This window comes from Penicillium expansum (genome assembly GCF_000769745.1).
Source record: "Penicillium expansum strain MD-8 chromosome Unknown contig190, whole genome shotgun sequence".
NCBI lineage: Eukaryota > Fungi > Ascomycota > Eurotiomycetes > Eurotiales > Aspergillaceae > Penicillium > Penicillium expansum.
Genome location: NW_015971406.1, coordinates 222,082 through 245,871, shown reverse-complemented (window position 1 = coordinate 245,871; position 23,790 = coordinate 222,082). Strand labels below are relative to the sequence as shown.

General features: G+C 48.3%; 9 protein-coding genes across 9 annotated transcripts; 3 read left to right on the top strand and 6 right to left on the bottom strand.

Moving 5' to 3' along the window:
* Positions 1–113: 113 nt before the first annotated feature.
* Positions 114–1,002, bottom strand: PEX2_057340 (uncharacterized protein; the record flags this gene model as incomplete). The annotated part of the gene is made up of 4 exons (XM_016743008.1): positions 114–287; positions 377–578; positions 660–848; positions 902–1,002. The coding sequence occupies 4 exons, from the start codon at positions 1,000–1,002 to the stop codon at positions 114–116; spliced, it is 666 nt and encodes a 221-aa protein (XP_016595730.1).
* Positions 1,003–1,980: 978 nt separating this feature from the next.
* PEX2_057330 (Proline iminopeptidase) lies at positions 1,981–3,195 on the top strand (the record flags this gene model as incomplete). Its single annotated transcript, XM_016743007.1, has 4 exons — positions 1,981–2,098; positions 2,203–2,853; positions 2,943–3,061; positions 3,127–3,195. 4 exons carry the CDS (start codon positions 1,981–1,983, stop codon positions 3,193–3,195), a joined length of 957 nt encoding a protein of 318 aa, XP_016595729.1.
* A 695-nt stretch (positions 3,196–3,890) lies between these two features.
* Positions 3,891–6,369, bottom strand: PEX2_057320 (5-methyltetrahydropteroyltriglutamate--homocysteine S-methyltransferase; the record flags this gene model as incomplete). The annotated part of the gene is made up of 4 exons (XM_016743006.1): positions 3,891–3,935; positions 3,994–5,919; positions 5,979–6,300; positions 6,359–6,369. The coding sequence occupies 4 exons, from the start codon at positions 6,367–6,369 to the stop codon at positions 3,891–3,893; spliced, it is 2,304 nt and encodes a 767-aa protein (XP_016595728.1).
* A 954-nt stretch (positions 6,370–7,323) lies between these two features.
* PEX2_057310 (Amino acid/polyamine transporter I) lies at positions 7,324–9,075 on the top strand (the record flags this gene model as incomplete). The annotated part of the gene is made up of 1 exon (XM_016743005.1): positions 7,324–9,075. The coding sequence occupies one exon, from the start codon at positions 7,324–7,326 to the stop codon at positions 9,073–9,075; it is 1,752 nt and encodes a 583-aa protein (XP_016595727.1).
* A 703-nt stretch (positions 9,076–9,778) lies between these two features.
* PEX2_057300 (M20 family metallopeptidase) lies at positions 9,779–11,080 on the bottom strand (the record flags this gene model as incomplete). Its single annotated transcript, XM_016743004.1, has 1 exon — positions 9,779–11,080. The coding sequence occupies one exon, from the start codon at positions 11,078–11,080 to the stop codon at positions 9,779–9,781; it is 1,302 nt and encodes a 433-aa protein (XP_016595726.1).
* Positions 11,081–11,887: 807 nt separating this feature from the next.
* Positions 11,888–15,172, top strand: PEX2_057290 (putative short-chain dehydrogenase/reductase; the record flags this gene model as incomplete). Its single annotated transcript, XM_016743003.1, has 11 exons — positions 11,888–12,166; positions 12,221–12,322; positions 12,376–12,456; positions 12,506–12,768; positions 12,822–12,889; positions 12,941–13,169; positions 13,222–13,446; positions 13,510–13,842; positions 14,250–14,275; positions 14,332–15,056; positions 15,110–15,172. The coding sequence occupies 11 exons, from the start codon at positions 11,888–11,890 to the stop codon at positions 15,170–15,172; spliced, it is 2,394 nt and encodes a 797-aa protein (XP_016595725.1).
* Positions 15,173–17,225: 2,053 nt separating this feature from the next.
* Positions 17,226–19,391, bottom strand: PEX2_057280 (uncharacterized protein; the record flags this gene model as incomplete). The annotated part of the gene is made up of 3 exons (XM_016743002.1): positions 17,226–17,260; positions 17,327–17,400; positions 17,497–19,391. The coding sequence occupies 3 exons, from the start codon at positions 19,389–19,391 to the stop codon at positions 17,226–17,228; spliced, it is 2,004 nt and encodes a 667-aa protein (XP_016595724.1).
* A 1,245-nt stretch (positions 19,392–20,636) lies between these two features.
* On the bottom strand, positions 20,637–21,111 carry PEX2_057270 (uncharacterized protein; the record flags this gene model as incomplete). The annotated part of the gene is made up of 4 exons (XM_016743001.1): positions 20,637–20,706; positions 20,798–20,868; positions 20,934–21,005; positions 21,103–21,111. 4 exons carry the CDS (start codon positions 21,109–21,111, stop codon positions 20,637–20,639), a joined length of 222 nt encoding a protein of 73 aa, XP_016595723.1.
* A 456-nt stretch (positions 21,112–21,567) lies between these two features.
* Positions 21,568–23,406, bottom strand: PEX2_057260 (glycoside hydrolase family 72 protein; the record flags this gene model as incomplete). Its single annotated transcript, XM_016743000.1, has 4 exons — positions 21,568–23,075; positions 23,131–23,156; positions 23,210–23,247; positions 23,302–23,406. 4 exons carry the CDS (start codon positions 23,404–23,406, stop codon positions 21,568–21,570), a joined length of 1,677 nt encoding a protein of 558 aa, XP_016595722.1.
* Positions 23,407–23,790: the final 384 nt, after the last annotated feature.

Genomic DNA, 23,790 nt, shown 5'->3' with positions numbered 1-23,790 from the left:
GGAAACCATAGCGCCAAAGAACAAAGCCGAAGTTAAATTTGGTATGCCTGCAAATAATCCAACGCTTTCGCTGATCGAAAAAGAAAATAAAGATAGAACAACGAAGCCCCGACCTAGAACGTATCCCCTGTCGGCGAGCTGAGATACCACTCTGCACGATTCTTAAACCCGATCGAGATTTCTTCGGGGAAATTGTAGAGTTTCGTAGTACGTAGGACGAGGGCTTGGCCGTTGAAATAGGACTCAAATGCGCGGGCACGTTTGCCCATAAACGAGACCAGAAAGACCTGCAGAATACTTGGTAAGCGATTGTAGTGGGAAGTGGGAATGAGAGATCAAGCATTACCGGCGCTTTCCTATGCTGAAGGAGGCGTACCTTCCTCAGCTGGCCCAGCATCAGGCGGAGAATAGTCAGGAGCTCCCCACGAAGAATTATCCCATCTGTCGCATCCATGTCATTGTACATGAATGCCTTGGTGTGTGGTAAAGCTTTCCCACGAACATCCGTCATCCTAAAAGTCCCAAACTCAGGTTTATCATCTTGATACAAATCCTTGTAAGGTTTGTAATCATCAACACTATCCCATGATATTAGCGGTCATAATGCATTAAAGCGAGACAGCTCGGGATAGTGGTAATCTCACTCTTTCGAGGTTCACGGAGGATGCTGCCCGTAGGGGACATAAAACGACCAGGGGCCTGCAACCTGACGGGCCCGGTCGACAGGCTCCGTAAAACAGGTGTCCTCGAATGCCAAAGTTGACTGGAGTTCATCAACGATGTTCTCACTGGGCGCTTGGATGCTGGGATATGGCGCGAAGAAGGAAGGCCTGTAGGCTGAATCTTCTCTATCAAGGGTTAAGCGCTGGTGAAGAATACCAAATCGCTTGAGTTCTGACACGTCAATTTTGTGCTTTTGTGCTCGGCAAGTTCATCAATAGCAAGCTCTAGCTCTAATAAGACTCTATGGTCTTTGTAATGCTCGGGTAGTTCAGCAGACATGTTGTTTGTGGGTTTGGTGTGTTTGAGCTTCAGCAAGGCAAGGCAAGGGATGTTATGGGTAATGTGTATAGAGGGAGTTGGAGGGATTTTTGCAGCACCATAACCATCTTTCATCGCCAGCTATGTTTGCCCAGTAGCCATGGAAGAAAGTATTTATACACCACAAAGCAGCATGTGGGGCGAAGTCCGACTGGATTCAACATTACCTAGCGACGCGCCAAGACGGGTGTTGGCGGCTGTTATAATCAGCATTGGAGCTTATTCAAATGCAGGAGAGTTCAGAAACGTCCCAGTCCTACCATTGCTTCATATATCTTAAGATGTACATGAGACGTTTGTGGCCCATGTAGTTTCTCTACGTCCTATATAAGCATTTGCCTTCTAGATAACCGTCTTATAACCTTCTCCCCTCTTTGTCTCCTCCACTAGACCCTGATCGCCCTCTATATCCATGTCGATTTTTATTCACACCATGAATCTGTGATCCTTTCCCCTTCTCATTTGTTCCAAATTTACCTTTAATATGCCCCGATAACGGAAAAAAGTCTCAACGCCGAACTGGATCAGATACGATCGGATATTATGTGAGATTAATATACTGGTAAAACGTGCTATGGTTACTATTTAATAGATATTCTTTATGAAACTCAAACTCTATGTTCCTGTGAAGGTAAGGAGAATCAAAGAAGAGAAAACCCAAATTGGGTTACATTCAAAATATCACTGACTCGCTAATATATGAGCCACTCTTGCGCGACTTTTCTTGGGACTACTGTATAGGGCCAGGAAGAAAGGAGGGAGAGAGTTGATTCTACAAGAAGCATACTGCCTGGCTATCTACTAGCAATCCGAGGAGTTGATGCCTGAGGCATTTATAACGGCCTAAGGCCACCACCACTATTTTCCTCTTATTAGAGACAGTGACCCCGCGTTGAGCCACTTACTACAAGTATACGACTGGACGACTGGAAATTAAATATGGCCGATCTACTGACCGGGTACACCCACTCAGCTGCCTTTGACATAGGCAGACTGCTCGTGAGCGATATTCATACTGTACATTATGAACAGTACGGCAAACAAGATGGGAAACCAAGTAAGAGACCACCGTCATTGACCTCCGTCAAAATACACATCCCCCCTCCTCACAATCCCATTAGTATTATTAGACTTGGTAATCCAAAATACTGACATTGCTAGTCCTCTACCTTCATGGTGGACCTGGCGGGCACACCTCATACAACAACACGAAATATTTCAACCCAGCCATATACCGCGTGGTGCTGTTCGACCAACGTGGCGCCGGGAAATCAACGCCCGCGGCTGAACTACGGGAGAATACAAGTCAGCACCTAGTCTCCGATATTGAAGTGCTGCGTAAACACCTCCAAATCGCAAAATGGCACGTCGTCTTCGGGGGTTCCTGGGGTTCAACCCTGTCCCTGCTCTACGCCCAAGCCTACCCGGAGATGGTAGGCTCCCTGATACTACGGGGAATATTCACTGGCAGGAAATCGGAGCTAGAGTTCTCGCGTGGGTCTATTGGCGCAGCAAATATCTTCCCTGAAGCTTACGAAGCATTTGTCAATTATCTTCCTGAAAAGGATCGGGCAAGACCGAATGAGGCGTACTATGACCTCCTTATTTCAGAGGACTACGAGACAAGGATCGCCGCAGCGAGAGAGTGGAACCGATGGGATCTGAGTATTGGCACTTTGAGACCGGATCCTGAGGGGTTTGCCCAACTCGAGGATGATGCATGGGTGCTTGCTCATGCTCGGCTTGAGGCGCATTACTTTGCGAATGGGGTATTCCTGGAGGAGGGTCAGATTCTGAAAGAGGAAAATTTGTGTAAGATTAGGCATATTCCAAGTAAGTCATTCGCTACTCCTGATCTAGATATATTGTGATTTGAGTGTAGCTAACTCCGTATCTTATAGCTACTATTATCCAGGGCCGCTATGATATTGTTTGCGCACCGCAGACAGCTTGGGATCTGCATAAAGGCTTGCCGGACTCGCGGTTGTTTTGGACTCCTGATGCCGGTCATAGTGCTACTGTAAGTACAGCATCTGCATTGATTGACCTGGTTTTTGAGACATGGTCGTGCTAACATCTTTTTAGGAACCTGGCACACAGACTAAACTGTTTGAGGTCTGTGATGAGTACGCTGAGCTTGAATTTACTCACTAAAGGTGCTTGGATGATTGGGTACAGGTCCACTGTCTCGAGAAATTATATAGAAGGCCCGCCTAGGGTGCTATCCACTGTACCTACCTGCTAGGCCTATTTAGAAATTTGTCCGCATGAGGACTAAAACCGACAACTTTTAATTAGCAGTTTCAGGGGGCTTTGTACTTCAACTTCATTGTTAAGTTTAGTTGGAACCTAACAAAATTGCTCAGTCCAGACATCAACTGTTATAGCTTAGATTGATGTAAGCCCCATATACACCACAGGAGAAGCCGGTTTGTTTCTCCAAAATACACCAAATCTACAAGAGACACAGATTATTGTAATATTGTAATATTGACAGCTGATTCTACACGATGATAGAGACAGTAGGTCAAACTCGACAATGCGAATCTGACCAAGCAAGGTTGTAGAGCTTGCTGTATGTGGAAAACCACACAATGTTGAAATGGTAAAACCAGCACCAACCGAGCATCACGACGGCAGTAGGTCATGATGCCGGCCAGCGCAGTTTAAAATCGTCAGTCATGTTGAAACTCCAGGCCCGCTTTTGGTATCCTCTAGAAAACCCGTTGAAACCCATATGTTGAACTTTTGGTATCATCGTCGTAACTCATCAATAAAGAAAACTCCCCAGTACTGAGGTGACAGGTTGATTGTCACCTCCTCATTAAATTAATGGTAAATTAAAGAATTTACTGCGCGTACTTCTGGCGGAAGTACTTGGCAGCGTCGACCATCTGTGAGTGTTTGATTAGCATTTTGAACGTCAGTTATGGGGAAATTGATGTTTCTTACCGCAGTGAGGGCCGCCTTGGTCTCGGGCCAGGCACGAGTCTTGAGTCCACAATCCGGGTTCAACCAGAGCTGGGAGGGGGTCAGGAAAGCCAGCATCTCCTCGATGCGGTCCTTGATCTCCTGCTCGGTAGGGATACGGGGAGAGTGGATATCGTAAACACCGGGGCCAATGTGGCGAGGGTAGGCCTCGTCAATGAAGACCTTGAGGAGCTTGGCATCAGACTTGCTGTTCTCAATGGACAGGACATCAGCATCGAGAGCGGCGATGGCGTGGAAGAAGTCCTGGAACTCAGAGTAACAGAAGTGAGAGTGGATCTGAGTGCCATCAGCGACACCAGCGGTGGAGAGCTTGAAGGAGTCAACAGCCCACTTGAGGTAGGCAGCACGAGCCTCACCAGTGCGGAGGGGAAGACCCTCACGGAGAGCAGGCTCGTCGACCTGGATCACAGCGATGCCAGCGGCCTCAAGGTCAACAACCTCGTCGCGGAGAGCGAGAGCGAGCTGCTGAGCCTGGACGGACTGGTGGACATCGTCACGGGGGAAAGACCACCGCAGGCAAGTGATGGGACCAGTGAGCATACCCTTCATGGGCTTGGGGGAGATGGAAGCAGCGTACTTCGACTCCTTGACGGTCATAGGGGCGGGACGAGAAATGTCACCCACAATAATGGGGGGACGCACGCAGCGGGAGCCGTAAGACTGAACCCAGGCGTGGGTGGTGAAAACGTAACCAGTGAGGCGCTCACCGAAGTACTGCACCATGTCGTTACGCTCGGGCTCACCGTGGACGAAGACATCGAGGTCGAGCTCCTCCTGGACCTTGACGACCTCCTGGATCTCCTTCTCGATGAACTTCTCGTACTCCTCAGGAGTGATTTCACCCTTGGTGAACTTGTTACGCTGGATGCGGATCTCCTTGGTCTGGGGGAAGGAACCAATGGTGGTGGTGGGGAAAAGAGGGAGCTTGAGGGTCTTGGTCTGCTCGGCGTAACGCTCAGGGAAGGCAGACTTGCGGTTGTGCATCTCAGCGGTGACAGCGGCCTGGCGGGCCTTGACAGCGGGGTCGTTGGTGCGGGCAGAGGAGGCACGAGCCTGGACAGACTTGGCGTTGGCCTCGAGCTGCTCACGGACGGTGGGGCCCTCGGTGACAGCCTTGGCGATCACGACAACCTCGGTGGCCTTCTCGACAGCGAAGGAGAACCAGTCACGGACCTCAGCATCAAGGGTCTTCTCGCTGGCGAGAGTGTGGGGGACGTGAAGGAGGGAGCTGGAGGTGGCAACAATGACACGGTTCTTTCCGAGCTTCTGGATAGCGCTCTCGACCTTCTCAATGGCGACCTTGAAGTTGGTCTTCCAGATGTTACGTCCGTCGACAACACCGGCGGAGAGAATCTGCTTAGGGCCGAGAGCGGCGACGACGGTGTCGAGCTGCTCGGGGTTGCGGACCAAGTCAACGTGAATAGAGTGGAGGTTCTGGAGGTCGGCGAGGACATCGATGTTGTGGACGATATCACCGAAGTAGGTGGCGAAGGTGATACGGGGAGCCTCGGCACCGAGGGAGCCGAGCTTCTCGTAGACGGGCTTGAAGGCGGCCTTGGACTTCTCAGCAAGGTCGAAGACGAGGACGGGCTCGTCGATCTGGACATCCTCAACGCCAGCGGCCTTGAGCTTGGACAGAAGCTCAACGTAGAGAGGAAGGAGCTTCTCAATCAGAGTGATGGGGTCAACGCTCTGGCCACGGTCGGCCTTTCCGAGAGTCAAGAAGGAGACGGGACCGAGGAGGACGGGGCGGGTGATGATGCCAGCGGCCTTGGCCTCGAGGAACTCAGCAACGGGCTTAGGCTCAGCAGCGAGCTTGAACTCCTGGTTGTCCTGGAGAGTGGGCTTCACGTAGTGGTAGTTAGAGTCGAACCACTTGACCATTTCCTGTTGATTGAGTCAGCATACTGAATTCGGATGGGTACATTGTAATGATTTGCACATACGAGACTGGGAACATCAATGCCCTCCTTCTGGAGACCACGACCCATGGCGAAGTACTCATCGAGAGGGTTGAGGTTGTACTTGGTGTAACGCTCGGGGATGGTTCCGAAGAGCTGGTGGTGGTCGAGGACCTGATCGTAGAAGGCGAAGTCGTTGCTGGGAATAATATCGACACCGGCATCCTTCTGGATCTTCCAGTGCTCCAGACGAAGACGCTTGCCCTCAGCGAGGAGCTCATCGCGGGAGATCTTGTCAGCCCAGTAAGCCTCGGTGGCCTTCTTGAGGTCACGGAGTCTTCCCATGCGGGGGAAACCCAGAATAGATCTAACCAGATAATCAGCAACTGTCTCGGTAAGTGTTCAAAAGAGTCGAGATAACATACGATTGAACCATTCTGATGGATGTGTGTGAAAAGGAGAAAAGAAGAAAGGAGTCTCAAGGATAGAATTTTCACAAATCCGATGCCTTTGAGAGAGAGAATGAAGAAAGAGAAGGGAAAAGGTCTGGGAAATGTCGAAAGAAATATGGAGGGGGAGGAAACACACGCTAATCCGAATGGGGTGTTGATCCACATGCAAGTTAGAGGGGCAGCAATACTGTATGATACATGATACAATACCTGTGTGTACACCTGTGTCCCTGGGATGCTGGGTTTCTAGGGACATCCAGTGGGGATATTGTGTAATTTACTGTCATTTTCAGTCCTCGTCCAGTACCAATACCCCATGATCTCCGTGATCGGTCCGCCTATGGATGATCACGCCATTAAGACACCGATAAGACCTCTACGATTTGGTTACAACTATTGCGAATTAGTGTTGTTTCTTGCTTTTTGCTTTTTTTTTTTTTTTTTTCCAGAAAGGGCCTTGCATATTATTGTACGTGTCAGAATACAAAGTATACACAAATAGAGAAATTTCTCAATTAATGAGCGGTCAAGCCTACTAAAGTCAATCAGAAAATGCAGAACTCAGGGAGCACGGGGCAACCGTGTACACGCTGTCAATTGACCCCGCCACTTCACCCGGGGACAACAAGCTGACATGCATTGATACATGTATGCTGTACTACCAATTGATAACATTTGAACTTCATTAATCCTTATGGAGTATCTTTTCTAGCCAATTCCTCATAATTCTCTCAATCTTTCTGCTAAAATAATAAAAATGACTCAGAAGACCCCCTAGCAAACCCCGGTGTCGGGATCCATTCAAGCAATTGATCGGCCCACGTGATATCGTGATGGGAAAAAGTTAATTGAACATAACTTTTTTTCTTTGGGAAAAAAGGAAGCAATTGTCAAGTGCCAAGCCTCTCAAAAGACAGATCAAAAAAAAAGTAACCATCATGACCTTACCTGACGTTGTTGCGCTCGATGCAGCAAACCCCTCACAAGATGTTCGGAATATCGAACATCAGGACCAGAACTCTGATGGAGTTTCCATGACTAACGAAGACGATCGTGACCTCCTGAAGCTTGGCTATCGCTCTGTCTTGGCTCGAGGATGGGGCTCGTTCGACAATTTCGCCTGCTCCTTCTCGGCCTTGAATTGCGTTGGAGGAATACGTGTGCTTTTCTATATCGCCCTTAGTGGAGGTGGGCCGGCTGCCATGTATGTTCTACGTTTCCCGCCGGGTGCGGTTTCCCGCGGCATTGATCACATCACTAACAACTCTCTCAGCTGGAGCTCCTGGGTCTCCGGTAGCATACTGTCTGTCATCACGGCCGCCTGTCTCGCCGAAGCTTGTTCAAGCTATCCCGCCGCGGGGTCAATTTACTACTGGGCCTTCCGATCCTGGGGAGGCGGTAAAGTCGGCCGCTTCATCTCCTTCCTCGTTGCCGCATGGACATTGGTTGCGTGGACCGCCTTCCTCGCGAGTGACTCGTTCGGTGTCGCCAACTACCTGATTTCCGAGATCGTTGTGTTTGACCCGAAGACCAGCTTCCCATATGAAACCGCCGACGTCCGAGCGCGCGCTGTGGCATGGGCTATCTCGCTTCTTTTCCTGGCGATCGCTACGTCGCTGAATTTCCTACCCCCGCGCATGTACTCCTGGGTCTTTCGAGCGGGTGTGACGGTTATCATCATCGACATGCTGCTCAACTTCATCTGGCTTCCCATCGGCGTGTCTAAGACATACGGATTCCAGTCGGCCGAATACGTGTTTACGTCTACATACAATGGTGGGGAAACCAGTCCCGGGCTGAACTGGGTTCTGTCCTGGTACATGGTCGGCAGTTGTCTTGTAGGACAGGATGCTTCGGGCCATGTCGCAGAAGAGACCGTCTCGGCCAAGAAAGCCGCCGCGAAGGGTATCTTTTGGGCAACCGTTGCGTCTGCGCTGTGCGGCTTCCCGATCATTATCTTGTTTCTCTTCTGCATGCCTCCGATTGAGACGTTCTACAACACTAGCGCGCCCCAGCCGTTCATCAACATGTACGCGATGGCGCTTGGTCCACATGCACACGTTGTGCTGACCATTGTCTCGATGATTGGAGCAATCCTTAACACTTCGATTTCTTTGGTTGCTGTATCACGCCTTGTATTCGCCGTGGCACGCGACGGCGTTTTCCCATTCAGTGACGTGCTCTCGCGTGTGTCAAAGTCGAAGCAGCCTCACAACGCTGTCATCTTCATTTCCTCTATTGCCGCGCTTCTACTCTGCACTCAGCTCCCATCGCAAGTGGCCTTCTCTAGCTTGGTTTCCACTTCGGCTGCGGGTTCCCTCGCAGCATACGGTTTGGTTGGAATCGGCCGCGCTTTCATCACGCGTAAATCCTTCCGCCCAGGCTTTTGGGATTTAGGCCGGTTTGGCGTGGTCGCCGCTGTTGTTACCTTCTTGTGGAACGGGTTCGCTTTTGCTGTTCTTTGCGCCCCGGCCTACTCGGACAGTGCAATCAACAAGGATTCCAGCTTGTTCAACTATGCGATTGTGATCATGGGCGGAGTGACTATAATCGCGATCGCCGAGTGGTGGCGCAAGTCCAACGGTATCTGGTTTGAGCATCTCAAAATTGTTGACTCAGATACCGAGACAGGGCACTTTGTTGGACATGAGGAGAAGACGAATGTCTCCGCCGGTACGACTGCTGTTTGAACTAGTGAGCAGTTCTACAGCAGCTTCCCTTTTCCTGGTAGTCATCGGGACTTCGGGATGGGGAACAAAAAAGGGGTTGATCTGGGATCCACATAGGGGTGGTTTTGGTAAGTATGTTTTCTGCAGTACGCATGACGGGTGTTCGAGGTCTTGCGTTTTTGGTCTTCCAAAAGCGCGAGTCTCGTTCTGAGAAATTACCGTTAGAACTTGATCTGGACAATACCAGCGAAAGGACATGCATACTTCATCCCTCTTCTCTCCCTCTTTGGTGTCATGCCTTGAAGATCCTATCTCAAGGCAGATGCTGCCGACTGCCCCTTTTGGGGTGTAGATCCGCGGTTTGCTACTGACAGGGTCGGTGCCCGGCCATTCCTATGTTGGGCTGGGCCAATTTCATGTCGCCCCCGAGGCATGTGTGAAGTGGTGTCTGTGATGACCCGTTCCTTTCATCACTCACTACTATGTCATCCCAGAGCACCAGCAGGGATCGAACTCCACTGCATGAGCCTCAGTCGTAAGGGGTCCGGGTGCTGCTGTGCAGTCTATGGGCGTCCGCCTGTCTACCGGACTTCTTCGATTGATGGTTTGATGTCGTGTGGGGCCTGATTAGCAAACCGCTTGTAGCCTCGTAGATATGACTGAGAGCGTAGACTATTATCGCTGTAGCATTGATCTATTTCGCAAGCTAAAAGAAGGCCTATATCTAGTGGGCACCCAGCGCGGCCGAGATCAATCTTTTGTATCCTCGCACCGCCTCTTCAAGCTCTCCCACAGTGATTGCCTCGTCATCACCATGGGCAACATGAATGCTCCCCGGCCCGTAGAGATAACGCTTCACTTTTGGACCTCCCTGCGTTCTGATCTTCAAGGCAGGAATATCAGTCCCGTAGTTCACAGTAATCACGTCAAACCCATCGACGTCAAAATCAAGATATTGAGGCGGAGCGCCGTTCTCGGTGTTCCCAAAGTCAAGATAGACGCTTCCATCACCACCAGTCACATGTTCAACCGCCTTCCTCACAATCTCTCGCGTGTCATCTGGATTTCCAGCTGCAAGACGAACGGAAATTGTCGCCTCGGCATATGCAGGAACGACATTACCAGCTAAACCGGCGCGCACGACTCCAATGTTCAATGTCGATTGACCAAACGTCTCACTACGGAGAAGTCCACCTTTCTCCGGCACGACATCATGCAGAGTGTCGAGGTAAGATAAAACAGGAAGAATTGAAGAGACTGCACTTTTCCCAAGCCATGGATATCCCGAATGCGCGGCTTTTCCTTCAGCGATAAGCTTGAATCCGAGGGTACCTTTATGTCCCGCGACGAGCTTGAGCTCTGTCGGCTCTCCGAATATGATAGTGTGGAATTTAGGTGGTGCTGGGTTGAGATCGGAGTTTGAGAAATGTTTCATTCCAATCCCACTTTTCTCCTCGCCGACGTCGAACAACAACCCGATTGAGGCGTCTGGGTTGGCATCCAGTGTTTCCAGTGCCGCAAATAGTATAGCTGCGACACTGGCTTTGGCATCCACTGTCCCGCGACCAGCGATAATCAGGTCTGACCGATTGAATGTCAGATTCTCTGTGTTATCTGAGGCTGGTTGATGAAGCGAGTAAGGGATGAAAGGTGGCACAGTATCAATATGGCTTGTGAGCACGACTTCGGGAAACCTGTTATTCCCAGTGTAGGCATAAATATTAAATCTTTCTTGCTCGGTGTCGCTTCCCGGAGTGACAATTTGTTTCTCAACGGTTAGGTTGTGTGAGCGGATGAAGTCCAAGAGGAAGTTTCCAACCGTCTCCTCATGTTCGCTGATTGACGGAATTTGTACAATGTCTCTGTGGAATGATAAGAGGGGAGATTCATTGATAATTGCGTCCAAGTTCACGCTTGGAGATTTCGCGTTATCGTGGGTCACTTTTGCAATCAAGGGTTGTTGGGATTCCGATGCCAGCGCCACTCTTGCTAGAGATGCGACAGCGTAAAAGTAATTTGCCTTCATATTTCTTGGTCCGTTAAAGTGTTACAGACGTCGGGGACCTATGAAGATGTTTCTGAAGGTCATGGAAAGATATGAAAGGAAGTGAAAGGGGCCGATTAGGTATTATCTCCCCGCAATGGCGTGTACTCGCAGGCCTGGAGTATGGTACTTAGCGCTTATTGTTAACTACTTTTTTTTTGCTAAATTTGGCGAGATGCATTATCTTTGATCGGCAAATCCACTGTCTTATTTTAAAGCCATGCATTTGCCGAGCATGGCTCCATTATCGCGTGCTCTGTCCACCTTAAAGCGTTATTTGGTCGGGTTTTAATAGGCGCTATAGAAACTCACATCTATGAGATTGATATCATGAAATGCCAAGAATCAACATTGAATGAGGAGATTGCATTGTTAAGTTCCAGAGAACTACTCTTGATGTGCAGTCATGGGAGGTAATCTTCACGGATTGTTCAACTATATGGGTGATACGATGGAGTATAGCTGACATCCGGCTTTCTAATTGAGGGGTTGTCAGCGCACGGCAAGCGAGGCTTTTAGCTCGAATTATGATATCGGCAAATATATTCCACAGCTCAGTATAAAACGCTAGGTAGACCCTTGCATGTACGCCATGCAGAGCAGTTTCTTGCTCATCTTGCGCAATTCTCACTGGAGATAAGCAACTTTTGATGCTTCGTGAGAATGCGGAGTATCAGATATGTTAGAGTCCATTTAATGGCTTCAATTTCCCACATAAATCACTACAATTGCTCCAGTAGAACCTTTCTTTCGTGTGCCAGCTACAAGAGACACTGATCGGTGATCACCATGTCTTCTGAGATAGCAGAGAAAGGTCAAATTGGGATTATCTCCACGGATGAAACACCGATACCGGCGAAAGGAAATGTACACTACGTCAACCGCAATGGTGATGATACTCCGAAGTCTTTTGGAGAGGAGTACATCCCTGGTTATGATGCCACCCTGATGCGCGCGCGTGCGACGCTCAGTAGCGCAGAGGAAAAGAAGCTTTTACGACGCATCGATTGGCATCTGATTCCCCTGCTGGCTATTATGTATATGTTGAAAAGTGTTGATTTTACCAATGTAAGAGTATCTATTGTGTATGCGGGTGGAAAATCACTGACCACAAGGTTTTAGGTCTCATACGCCCGGACCATGGACAAAGGCACACCCTATAATATCTTGACTGAATTGAAAATGACCTCGGACCAGTATAATCTGGTTACAACTATGTATTATGTGAGTGAACTCGGACTAAGCGTCAATTCTGAGGTTGTACTAATCCCTTGGAGGTCCCTTACATCATTGCAGAAGCCCCGTCCAACCTTTTGTTGAAGGGCGTGCGACCTTCAATTTGGCAAGCTAGGATTATGGTACGTTGAACTGTTCTGCCTCTAGCTAATTTGGCACTAATAGTTACAGGTCTCTTGGGGTATTGTTCTCTGTTGCCATGCAGCTGTGACAAACAGACAGGGTCTATATGTTGTCCGATTCTTCCTCGGGCTATTCGAAGCCGGCCTATGGCCAGGAATGCTCTTACAGTTATGCTATTGGTATAGACCCGATGAAGTTGCTCCAAGGATTGTCCTTGTGACTTTACTCGGAAACTTTAGTACGGTGATCAGTGGTGTCCTTGCATTTGCCTTCAATGGTGTCGTTGCTGGTGGTCTATCCGGATGGAAATGGTATTTCGACCTCCTCCAAGAAAGATCAACTATATGCTAATAATGCTTCTCAGGCTTATCTTAACGGAAGGAATCTTCACTGTCTTACTGGGAATATTCACTTATTTCTTCTTACCTGATTGTACGTGCTTCTAGCTTTTAGTGCTAAGCATAACTAACCACTGTTCCACAGTCCCTTCAACTGCATCCTGGTTATCCGAAAAAGAAAAGGCCTTCACCCAAGCCCGCCTACCTAGCAACTCTCCCCGAGCGGCGGAGTCTAACTTCAACCTGCGCGAACTTATCACGACATTAAAAAACAAGCGAATCTGGCTTTTCCTCTCTTGTTGGGCCTTCTTCACTATTGGCACGACGGGTCTGAATTTCTACCAACCAACGGTCATTTCCAACCTTGGATTCACGTGAGTTGTTCCAACTTGAAGAGCACAGTACATTTGCTAATAATGCTCAAAGATCTATGGGTGAAGCCCAGTTACTAAACATTCCATCTGCGGTTTTCGCAGTGATATTGACTCTCGTGTTTGGTATTTTTGCAGATACTGGGCGTATTCCTCAACCAGCCATCCCACTTGGATTCATGATTGTCATTCTAGCGTGCTATGGTGTCCTGTACGCCTTCCCAAACAACGGTGGTGTATATGCCGCGACGATTATAGCAGGAGGTTTCTCGACTGCGTGGTAAGTTATGTTCCAAAGCAAACATTTTATATTATATCTATACTTCATGCTAAGACCAATCAGGTATACAATGATGTGGCCCTGGCGAGTCCAGACCACCGAGGGCGCAACGGGATCTGCCTTCGCAATCGCATTTGCGAATAGTTATGGCCAGATCGGAGGTGCTGTGGGGTCTCAACTGTTCAATTCTCGGTTCGCACCACGATATGCGATCTCTTTTGGAATTGCGATGGGATTCATTGGTATGGCGATCATTATGAACCTGATTACTTGGGCTTACACTTGGCGGGTGGATGTTGATACGAGGAAAATAAAGAGGATTCGAATTGCGGCGGCGAAAGAGAATCAGGCCGTTTTAGATGATGTTGATATTCATGCAGGAGAGAAAAAGGAGAGGTAAATAGGGTGTTGTGAAGTAGAAGTTGAAAAAAAGAGCGATGTTGATGCAATTTATATATTTGAGTGGGTCGGATTGAGCTCTGGAGGTAATCCAGTAATGGTAAACTTATCGCATAGTTCAATAGGATACATAAATTGCTTGTTGATTTGGTATAGTATATCAATGTGAAAGTAAGCAAAGATGGTCTGCTGCCCTTCACTGCCAAATGACATAAGTGTGGGGATGGATAGTGGATACTAAGTGGATCATTTCCGAAAGCGTTCAGCTTCCCCTCAACCTTGGAAGCGGAGAATGGGGTAGATTGAAGTTCATATGCCCTGGTATTTCCGTTTGAACACTTCCCCCCTTGATATACTGTCGATATATTCAAATAAACTCTGTACAAAATGGCGTTCTCTCGCAGATTAGCCATCATGCCTGGCGGCTTGGGTAGGGACGCCATATAAATGCAAGGCCGGACACAAGGAAACCTAACTTCTCTACAGGCGGCCTTGGATCAAGCATAGGCCAGAAGCTGAGACAACAAGGTGCCCGTCTCGCTATTCTCTACGCACCCTTCGAAGCCGCACGTCGCGACGAGCTTCTCGAATCCAGCTACGGCGCAAGCGGCAATCTAGATGACATCCACACCTATGAATGCGACATCACCTCACCAGACTCCGTGCAGGCGGCCTTCAACTCTCTAGAGAAGCAAATAATTGACCCAGCCTCGTCTTCTCCGACTGAAAGAGCCTTCCCAAGTATCCTTATTAACACAGCTGGATACGTATCTCTCAGCGACATGGAGATAACACCTCCTGAAGAGACACTGAAGCATCTGACCGTTAACCTCTACGGCCCGATGCTCTGCTCTCAAGCTTTTGCTCGACTTTATTTCGCTGCAACCAAAGCCGCTGAATCATCACCGAGCCCACCGCCACCGGGAAGAATCGTCAGCATTTCATCTCAGGCGGCACATGCCGCGCTGCACCGGCATGGAGCATATTGTGCATCAAAAGCTGGGCTTTTGGGTCTGACGCGCAGTATGGCGTCTGAATGGGGTGGCCGGGGTATCACAGCTAATACTGTTTCTCCGACCGTGGCGTGGACGGAGCTTGGGAGGAAGGCTTGGGGAGAGCCGAATGTTCGTGACGCTTTCTTGGCGAATATACCGACGGGCAAGTTTGCGCTTCCAGAGGAGGTTGCTGATTCCGTACTTTTTCTTTGTCAGGTAAGTACCCTCGGCTTGATGGATCAAGTCTTTGGTTCTGACTTTTGGAATAGGATTCTAGCGGCATGATCAATGGTGCGGATATTAGAGTTGATGGTGGTTTTACCGTTAGATAGGTTCATCCACAGTTGGATGTTTTCTTACATGTCAATTTTCAAATCTATTTGTTTGATCAAGTCATTCGGTAAATGAGAGACCAGATAGCTCAATGATATCGGGCTACATTTGGCAGACCGGAACTCGGCATCATCAGGTGACAAATCATCCAAGGCCCATCGAGTGTTGGATTCCCGACATTCATACCAGTCTTGGACTAAAACATTCAAGAAAGGCGAGGTGGATACGTAACTGCCATTGGCTTTTGCATCTGAAAGAGGGTTGGAAGGGGTTTGCGGTCAAATTATTATATCGGGGGACAGGGACAGGAGGGGACATGCCATATGACCAGACCTGCATAGTTTAATTCCCCATTTTGTAGAGAAAGATATTTGTAATATACCCCTGGACCCGACAAACACGGTCTGTTTCCGCGACACAAGCATTCTTCCAAGGATCTCCCAGGGGCGGTCCGCTTGGTCGCTGCCTCCCGAGCCGGCCCGCCCGCCGATTAGTCATCGCCCAAGCGAGCCCCAAACTACGAAATTCAAAGTCGAAGGATCAAGGCACGCTAGAACTTGCACGGATCTATTTAAAGAGGACGGGTTTGCTCACCAGGGCGAGCAATAAGGATAGCGCATCTCTCTCAAAGCGAGAGGCCAGGTTTGGAGGAACTGCATTTGCTTCGCGGGCCGTATACTTTGCTCGAACCTCGCCATGGCCCTGGTAGTAATTAGTTGCCTGGTTCTGTTAGTAAAGTGAGATTAACAAGGAACTCTTACACTTTGTCATTGACAATATATGTTGTAAACAACTTTGGAGAATAATTGATGTTGGATCAGGACCAGAAAGAAACATTTTCTTTGAGCGTTCTACTCCATTCTCTTTATCTACAAGGGGAAGATTTGTCACAGCCCTGGAGCCTAGCGAGGGGTTCCCCCATAAGAAAAATATATTTTGCACTTAGTCCAGAACACTGTGTCCTCAGTTATCTTCCTTAAACAAACCTTTTTAGGCCTATTTATCCCTCTCGATGTCTGCAGGAATCCTCCGTCTGCCGACTCTAATCCTTGCGGTCCTTTGTCTGGCAATCGTTGCTCGTTCTCAAGACACAATATGCGCTGCTGTCTGCCAAACGGAGCCACCAAGTTGTCCGTATGGCCAGGTGAGACCTCTCATTATCGTCCAACTTATTCTTGTCTCGATGATATACTGACCAAGTCTTTTTTTACTTCTTCCCAGAAGGCCTCAGGATTCGAGGTTCGTCTTACAACCAACTAATACTCTAAACCTATACAATGTTGACTCGGTTTGTCACAGGGGTGCTGGGGCTGCTGTAAGCCCCTATAGTTTCACTGCGTGATCATGGCATCAATCTGTAAGTTGGCAAAAAGTTTTGGACCGGGAGCCGACCGTTTAAGAAACAAGACGAGCATCTGACATATCTCTTCCATCTATAGTCAGCCTCGAGATATTCATGACTTGACGGAATATATCCGCGATCGCAAAGATTGGCCATACGGGGCCTCTAATACCTGCTGGTTTATCTCTCTTGGTTTTATTTTTATAGTCCCTTGTTGGAGCTATATCGTATGTCGCACTGATTCTTGGAACGGCTTTAACTAGTCGTCCCATGCCCTGTGGGTGTTGGGCTTCCACTGAGTAATTGTACCACGCATCTGCATCGAGTCTGACAAGAGAGGAGGGGTTAATTAGAGTTGTAAATGTTATGGTCTTTTCGTCCTCAAATCATACAGCCGCTCTAGTCTATCTAGAGCTGACGACTGTAATACATGCATCAAGGTAATTGAGTCTGCCCAGATACACTATTTTCCTTTCGTACTTACAGTTATATTAGAATATTTCTTCTTTCTGCTTGAGATCATAAAGCTCCTATATATTAGTATTTCCTAAACCTTTAGATTCTTTTAAAGAAAATAACGCAGGAGGACGTTGTCGCGGAGACAGAATGATCTGCTATATTATCATCTACAGACTTCCGATATTCGATTCGAGGTTTAAGGGTTAGTTTCGTAATCTGGACTAGGGGATTGTCTGCTATGTATGTTTGACTCATGGCTCAATAACGTTCTGCTTTCCAAACGGAACTATTAATTTAAATCACATCATTAGAAACAAGTGACAGTGTCCTTGAACTTAGTATTTATACATACCCCGAACAACGCCATGCATCTCGTAAGGCCCGGGAAGTTTATCAGTCTTACATCCAACCAGCAAAAGGAAGACACTATCGCCAGCAAAGGCACCAAGCCATAGCATCATAAAGGAATCCAACATTTCGGTTCATCATGGGTAATAATCTGTATATAATGACAAAGCTAACAGTGGTAGCAAGTAAAGTCCCATTAAGACGGAGACTGCGATGATCCCCACACGAGAGATTGATGGAAGATCCATATCGGCGCCCAAATCTTGGTTGATAGACCATCCACCGCCCTGAGCGGAAAGGAATTCCTTGTTGGCAAGAAAAGCCGCAGCTGTGAAGACTTGCGGAATTGACTCCGCGGATTGTTGGAGCCGATTAATCCATTGCGCAATTTGTGTCCCGGCAGGGTACCATGTGCCATTTGGAGAGGCCTCAATGGACATACACTCTAGAGAGGAAGACCCTAGAAGATTGGTGAGGGTAGGGTTCGCAATGCATGTAGATATCACGCTTGACAACAACCCATCTGCAGCCTTGTTTTCCTTGATGGCTGCGCCGAATTGCATAAATGTGTCGATAAAAGAACCAGGGCCAAAGGTTGCCAGGGCGGTCGATAACAAGGGTCCTTTGCTCTGTGCTGAGATGGGACCCAGCGATGCAGCTTTGAGAGTGCTGCTTGCTGTACTTTCATCACGGCGGCGATAATTCGACGGGTAGTATGAGTGTATTTGCATTAAACAATGTTGATCACAAAGAGCCACCGGATCTTGGGCCAGTAAGGGCCCAGGTACACCTTGGTTCATATAGTTTGGCAATTCAAAGAACCCGGCCGTAGTGTTCACAGTGATTCGGTAAAGAGTTGCCCGGCTATCTCTTGAGGCGTACTCATCTTGTGTCATATTGAGATAGAGGACCTCAGAGAAGTCCTGTCGGTTGCGTTCCGTCCGCCAAGGTGACTCCGTCATATTTCCGGGCATGCACGCAATGATATTCCAAGAATAAGCAGTGTACCATGCGAACGAAGCTGAATACTCGGCATAAAATGCCTCCGAGCTCGAGCCGCAGTCGACCGGAAACTGAGACGCGTCTATGATCTCATATGTAGCTGTGGAGTTCACACGTGGCGCAAATTGACGAAGCAATCCTGTATTGAAACCACTTGGAACCTGGGAGTAGAACGTCTGAGAAGACATATCGCTGAGAGTCAAGAATTGTACTTCACTATTGTTACTCCACAAGTTAGGTTGGTAGGTATAGGTGTTCGCTTTACCGAGAGCATCGCGGACTTGCAACACATCTTTGCCGACTTTGTATGATGATGAATCCGAACGATCAACCGAGCGGAAGTCGTAGACATCAGCTCTCTGTTCGGGGTAAGTCCGGACTTTGACAGACTGTGAACTGAGAAAGAGCGACTGGATGGGATATGTGATGAGACCAAACACCCATATGAAGATTGCGGCAGCTAGTAGTTTGAGGCCGTATTGCCTCCATCTCCCATAAACCACTGCTCGATAGAAAGAAAAGTCCATCCACTCGCGGTCAGCCAACGTTGTGGCTTGGCTTGGCCGGAGGCCCATAGATTTCTTTCTATTCTGCGCAAAGCTTACAGCGGCACTAGCACACACTGTGGAAATCCAGGGAAGAGTAACAACTTGGATAAATGTCTGAATGGTCCGCACAGAACGATAGATCTTTCGCTCTCGATGGAAATCTGCGCCATTTTCACCATAGTAATGGAGGTGTAAGCTGTCAATCGTGTACACCCAGGACTTGGCTTTGAGGGGATGGGCTGATAGCATGACCGTCATGGCCCAGGTATAGATGACGAGGCCAATGTAAATAATTGACAATAGAGATACCCAGGGCAATCGACGAGAGAATATACTGTGCTCTCGGCTTGGAATTTGTTCCGCTGACTGCGCCTGGCTATATGATGGAAGCTCTTCGTCGTGCAGCGGAGAAGAATCAGATGAGGAATCGTGTCTAGTGTATTCGGGTGCTTCTTCATCGTGGAGACCGTCTGAGCTCGGGAGTTGCCGCAGAGCAACCACGCCGGGTGTTGTCTCCATCTTGGGATTGTTTTTATCCCCCACGCGGGGATCTGTCGGGGGGAAAAAGAGGAAAACAAAACAAAAGAGACAGGGAGATTCTACAACAGCAGATGTTCTATTTTTTATTCCACCCAAACACTAATTTTCCCCCTGCGGCTGGGCGCTGGGCATAAAACTCCTATACGAGCGACCTGAGCGCCATTGCATGCAACAGTTTCACTCTTAGCTCATTTCTAACTTGGCAGCGACTTTGGCACATACAATTCGCAGCCCTATCGGCCATAGTCTCCCCCAATACTAACCGCCCAATAGTTGAGCTTACACTATAAAAAGCCTCCCACTTTTACTGGTCCGCTTAAAGACATGTCTCATCACTTTGGCTTTGAGAGACCGCACTCCAATCCCCGACTTAGGTAAATAGGAAGAGTCTCACTCAAGTACAAGTCTGCAAATTTCTTTATCAAGCATAGCAACCGCCTCTTGGCTATCTTGGCGGTCAAGGTCGAGTGCATTCAGATGCCACGGACATGGTGCTATCTTGTTGCCGTTTTTGATAACGAGGGTGCGCCTGATGAAGACCATGTTGTTCATAATGAACCACATTTTAAGTATCGGTCGCTGGGCGCCTATTTTTAGGACCTAGAAGTCGCATTTACCTAAGTAGCTATGGTTAGTGAGAGAAATCCAAGACATTCGGAAGGGAGCCTGTCAGCAATCACCTGAGCACGTGCATTTCCATGTGACTCCTCATTCGCGAGATATAGTTCTGCTATCTTTCCAACTTTCTTTGCTTCAATTAACTTGAAATTGAGATCTTTGCTAATTATATTGATTGTGATCAATGTAATCTCCCTAGCGTAATATGGCGTAGTATATAAAAAAGGAAACCACCCTACAATCTTTCTTCGCCCCACAGGCCTACAACTGTGGCCTATATCTAATCTCCGCAAGTGTGCTCCGTGTCTGAGGTATTGATCGAGACAGGTTTCAACCGTTTTTGTTAGCAGTATATCGCAAAATCAATGAGAATAGAGGAAGAGAAAGAGAAAGATCATGTATAGTCAACTGCATCTATAATCACAAGGGGCCTTCACACCACCACTACAAGATCTCACACCCTACACCTACATAGTTGCCTACGTAGAATGTCCACTCTTCCAAGTCCAGTTCCTAGATATTTTCGCTTTTCATCAAAACTCCTAAAGCCATGCTAACCCGTGATATCGTAAAGAAGATTGGTTTCGGTTCCACCGGGATGATTGTCTATGCGCTGACACCGGGGAAGCACTCGGGAAGACCCTTGCTGTGCTTGTTGGAGGCGTGCTCGAGGAGGCTATAATCGCGCGAAGATGTTAGCAGGGAATTCCCATATACACCGACGGAACGAAAGCACTTGGAGGGTATAGGGGTGTGAAATCACGTACGCAGGCGCCTTGGTGGTCTGGAGGAAAGTCTGTCTGCAGACCTGGCACTGGATGCTCATGGCCTTCTCATTCTAGATAAGGACGTGGGTCAGTGGCTGAACGGACAATATGTGTGTTGGAGATGACGTTGACGTACGCTCTTGGTCTGCGACTTGGCGGTCTTCGTGTCCTTCGCGTTGCGCTCGCGCTTCATGTTTGCCTTGGCTCCCTGTCGAGTATTGTTAGTTCACTGCGCGTTGAGGGGCCAAAACAAAGACCTCAGAATGGTCTGACGTTGTGTATATGGCTTGGGAATTGTTTCTTACATTGCCCATTTTTGCGGTATTTGACTTGAAGTCTGAAAACGAGGGAAAGGGTTCAAAGAGGGGAATGCGATGTGATGTGGGCGTGAGAGAGATCTGTAATTTTTTGTAAAAAAAATTGTAAGCCCCGGTCTTTGGCCCCACGTGGGGCGGGGACTGATTGATTAGTAAGCGTGTCTATGCCCACCCGCCATGGATGGATGGATACCTACCAGCGAAAGAAGGACAAATTCCACACTTCATAATAAATATGGATGTGTGAGGATTGACTTTATCCAGTACTATTTAAATGTAAAAATTCACCGGAGATGAAGTTTGATATCATGGCTATTTATACCTTTCACTCTTTGTCCATAAATCTGGTATCATTACTACTACTTCGGCCTAGCTACCTGGAATTGTCAAAATATCAACCTTGTTTCAATTATTAGAGTCGCAAACGAGTGGAACTCTCGGTACTATCTGATATCACTGCCTAAGCCAGATTTGAATGCGGCCAACAATAGCGCGCAGCCATACCTCGATCCATAAGTCCGTGGGGAAGATGACATCTGTGATAGAAACTATTATGGTTGTAAAGAAGATGACCACGAAGAACCCGGCAAAATTATCTGCATTCGCCAGATTAGTACCTGCCCCTTTGGATGCGGACGTTCTTCCACCTGTGGCCTGGCCCGTTCCAGGTGTGCCAGCCTGGCTAAGGAGTGCCTTGCAACTTCCGGAAGGGTCCTTGGCGGACTGGATTGACGCTGCTCCCTTGAAGTCACACGCTGACTGATCTTTCTTCTGGTTTTGGTAGTAGCGATCGAATATGTAGGAGAGTTGATCCTTGCTGGCACAGGCGCTGTAGGCACCGTACTGTCCCGTGGTTGCGTTCTCAGAAATTCCATCGCAAGCGCTCTTGTCGCTTCCACACACTGTGCCAAACAGGTCGCCATACTGGTCTACATGAAGAGATTGACTGGCCACACACGAGAGACTTTCTACCATGCATGAACACAGGTCTTTGTTTGGAGATGGTGGCAGAGGACTGGACTTTGCCAACCACATGTCATTGACGGTGGGGCAGGCGTGCGGAGAGTTTGTGGGGGTGTAACTTCCGCTGTTGACACCGCTGGGAGCCGCGGTCTGAATTGCCTTTGAGTAATAGCTGAAGTCTGGCTGAGTGCTCAGAGAGTTTCCGTCAACAGAGACAAGCCCGTAGTTGTTGGTACTTTCGAAGTACATGTAGACGATGCCACCACTCCAGATATTCTCCATGTCTGGTCCGAATATCGCAGAAATGTCACCAAACTTGCGAGGTCTGACCGTGTTGCATCCATACTCGGAGAAAAAGATTGGGACAGGGGAGTCCTTATACTGCTCTGTGAGGTTTTTATAACCAGAGCCCTGGAATGTGTTGTCTCCACACCACTCGTACATGTTGTAACCGAAGAAGTCGATAGCAGTAGACTGATTTCCACAGTCGAGATAGTCTGACAGCTCATTGCGAAAATCCGGTTGATCAGTAGTCGCATACCCGAATCCCAGGGACTTCCGGTATTCCTTCGCTTTGATGTAGGCTTTCATGTCGCGCACTGCTGCTTTGACAAATGCTGAACCAATCGTCTCGTTGACTTTGTTCACAACCTCGTTCCCGGCAAAGAATCCAATCACATTGTCATACCGGTGCAGTGCATCAATCACGGCGATGTATCGATCGTATTGTGCAACGGTCCAAGTTGGCGAGTTAGAAACAATCGACAACTGAGGAGAGGAGAGATCGGCGATCACATAAATTCCTGCATCGGCCAGTTTCTGCATACAAGCGTCATGGTCTTTAGTAGGGTCGACAGCGTAGATCCGGATGACGTTAGTGCGCAGTTGCTGGAGGTATGGGATATCACGTTCGCAGTGAGAAACATCCGCCAGAGGATCAGTGTAGTGAGTGTCACTTGACTGACCGGTACCTTGGGCACCTCCGGCATTGTAGTCCTCTAGATAATGTCAGGTTAAGGCCATGGAAAGATCAGTATCATCTAGAATGCATACCCTGATAGGCAATGCCACGGATGTAACTAGTCGCAGAATTAGCGACCGAAAAACCCTGAAAAAGAGTCTGTTAACTCACAACTGCGTGCCGTTGTTCGAGTAGAAGAACTTGGATCCCTGAGTTGACCTAGTTAGTTGCTTAAATCCCCCGAACAGTGTAGAGATACTTACCTTGATCTCAATGGGTGGAATACTAGCTAGGGCAACTGCCACAAGCAGGAAAAATCCTGCTAGAAGAAGTTGAACTCGCATCGTAGCTGTATTCAAGTCAGTCATTGTGATTGTTAGGAATGAATATGAGAGAGATAGCCAAACCTGTTGATGAAACTTGGGGGCGTCTGTGTAACAGTTGTACGCGTTGTTTACGAAGAAAGAAAAGAGAAGGAGGTGAGCTTATGAACACAGGTACCACGTGCCACCTGGACAGCCCCGACTGCCTACATAATAATCTTGGAATATACAAATTGGGAAGCGACGAGGCGGTATCTGACCGCCTCGCATTCTGCTCGATTTTAATATGTTTGGATGCGAGTATATGCCCATGTATTCAATTCATTTCAATTACAAATGCAAGTATCTAGATTCCTAGAGGAGGTCCGAGGTCTACCTCTTACCCCGTGCTTAGTTCTCCACGGCGAGTTTCCTTCATTAGAAATTCTA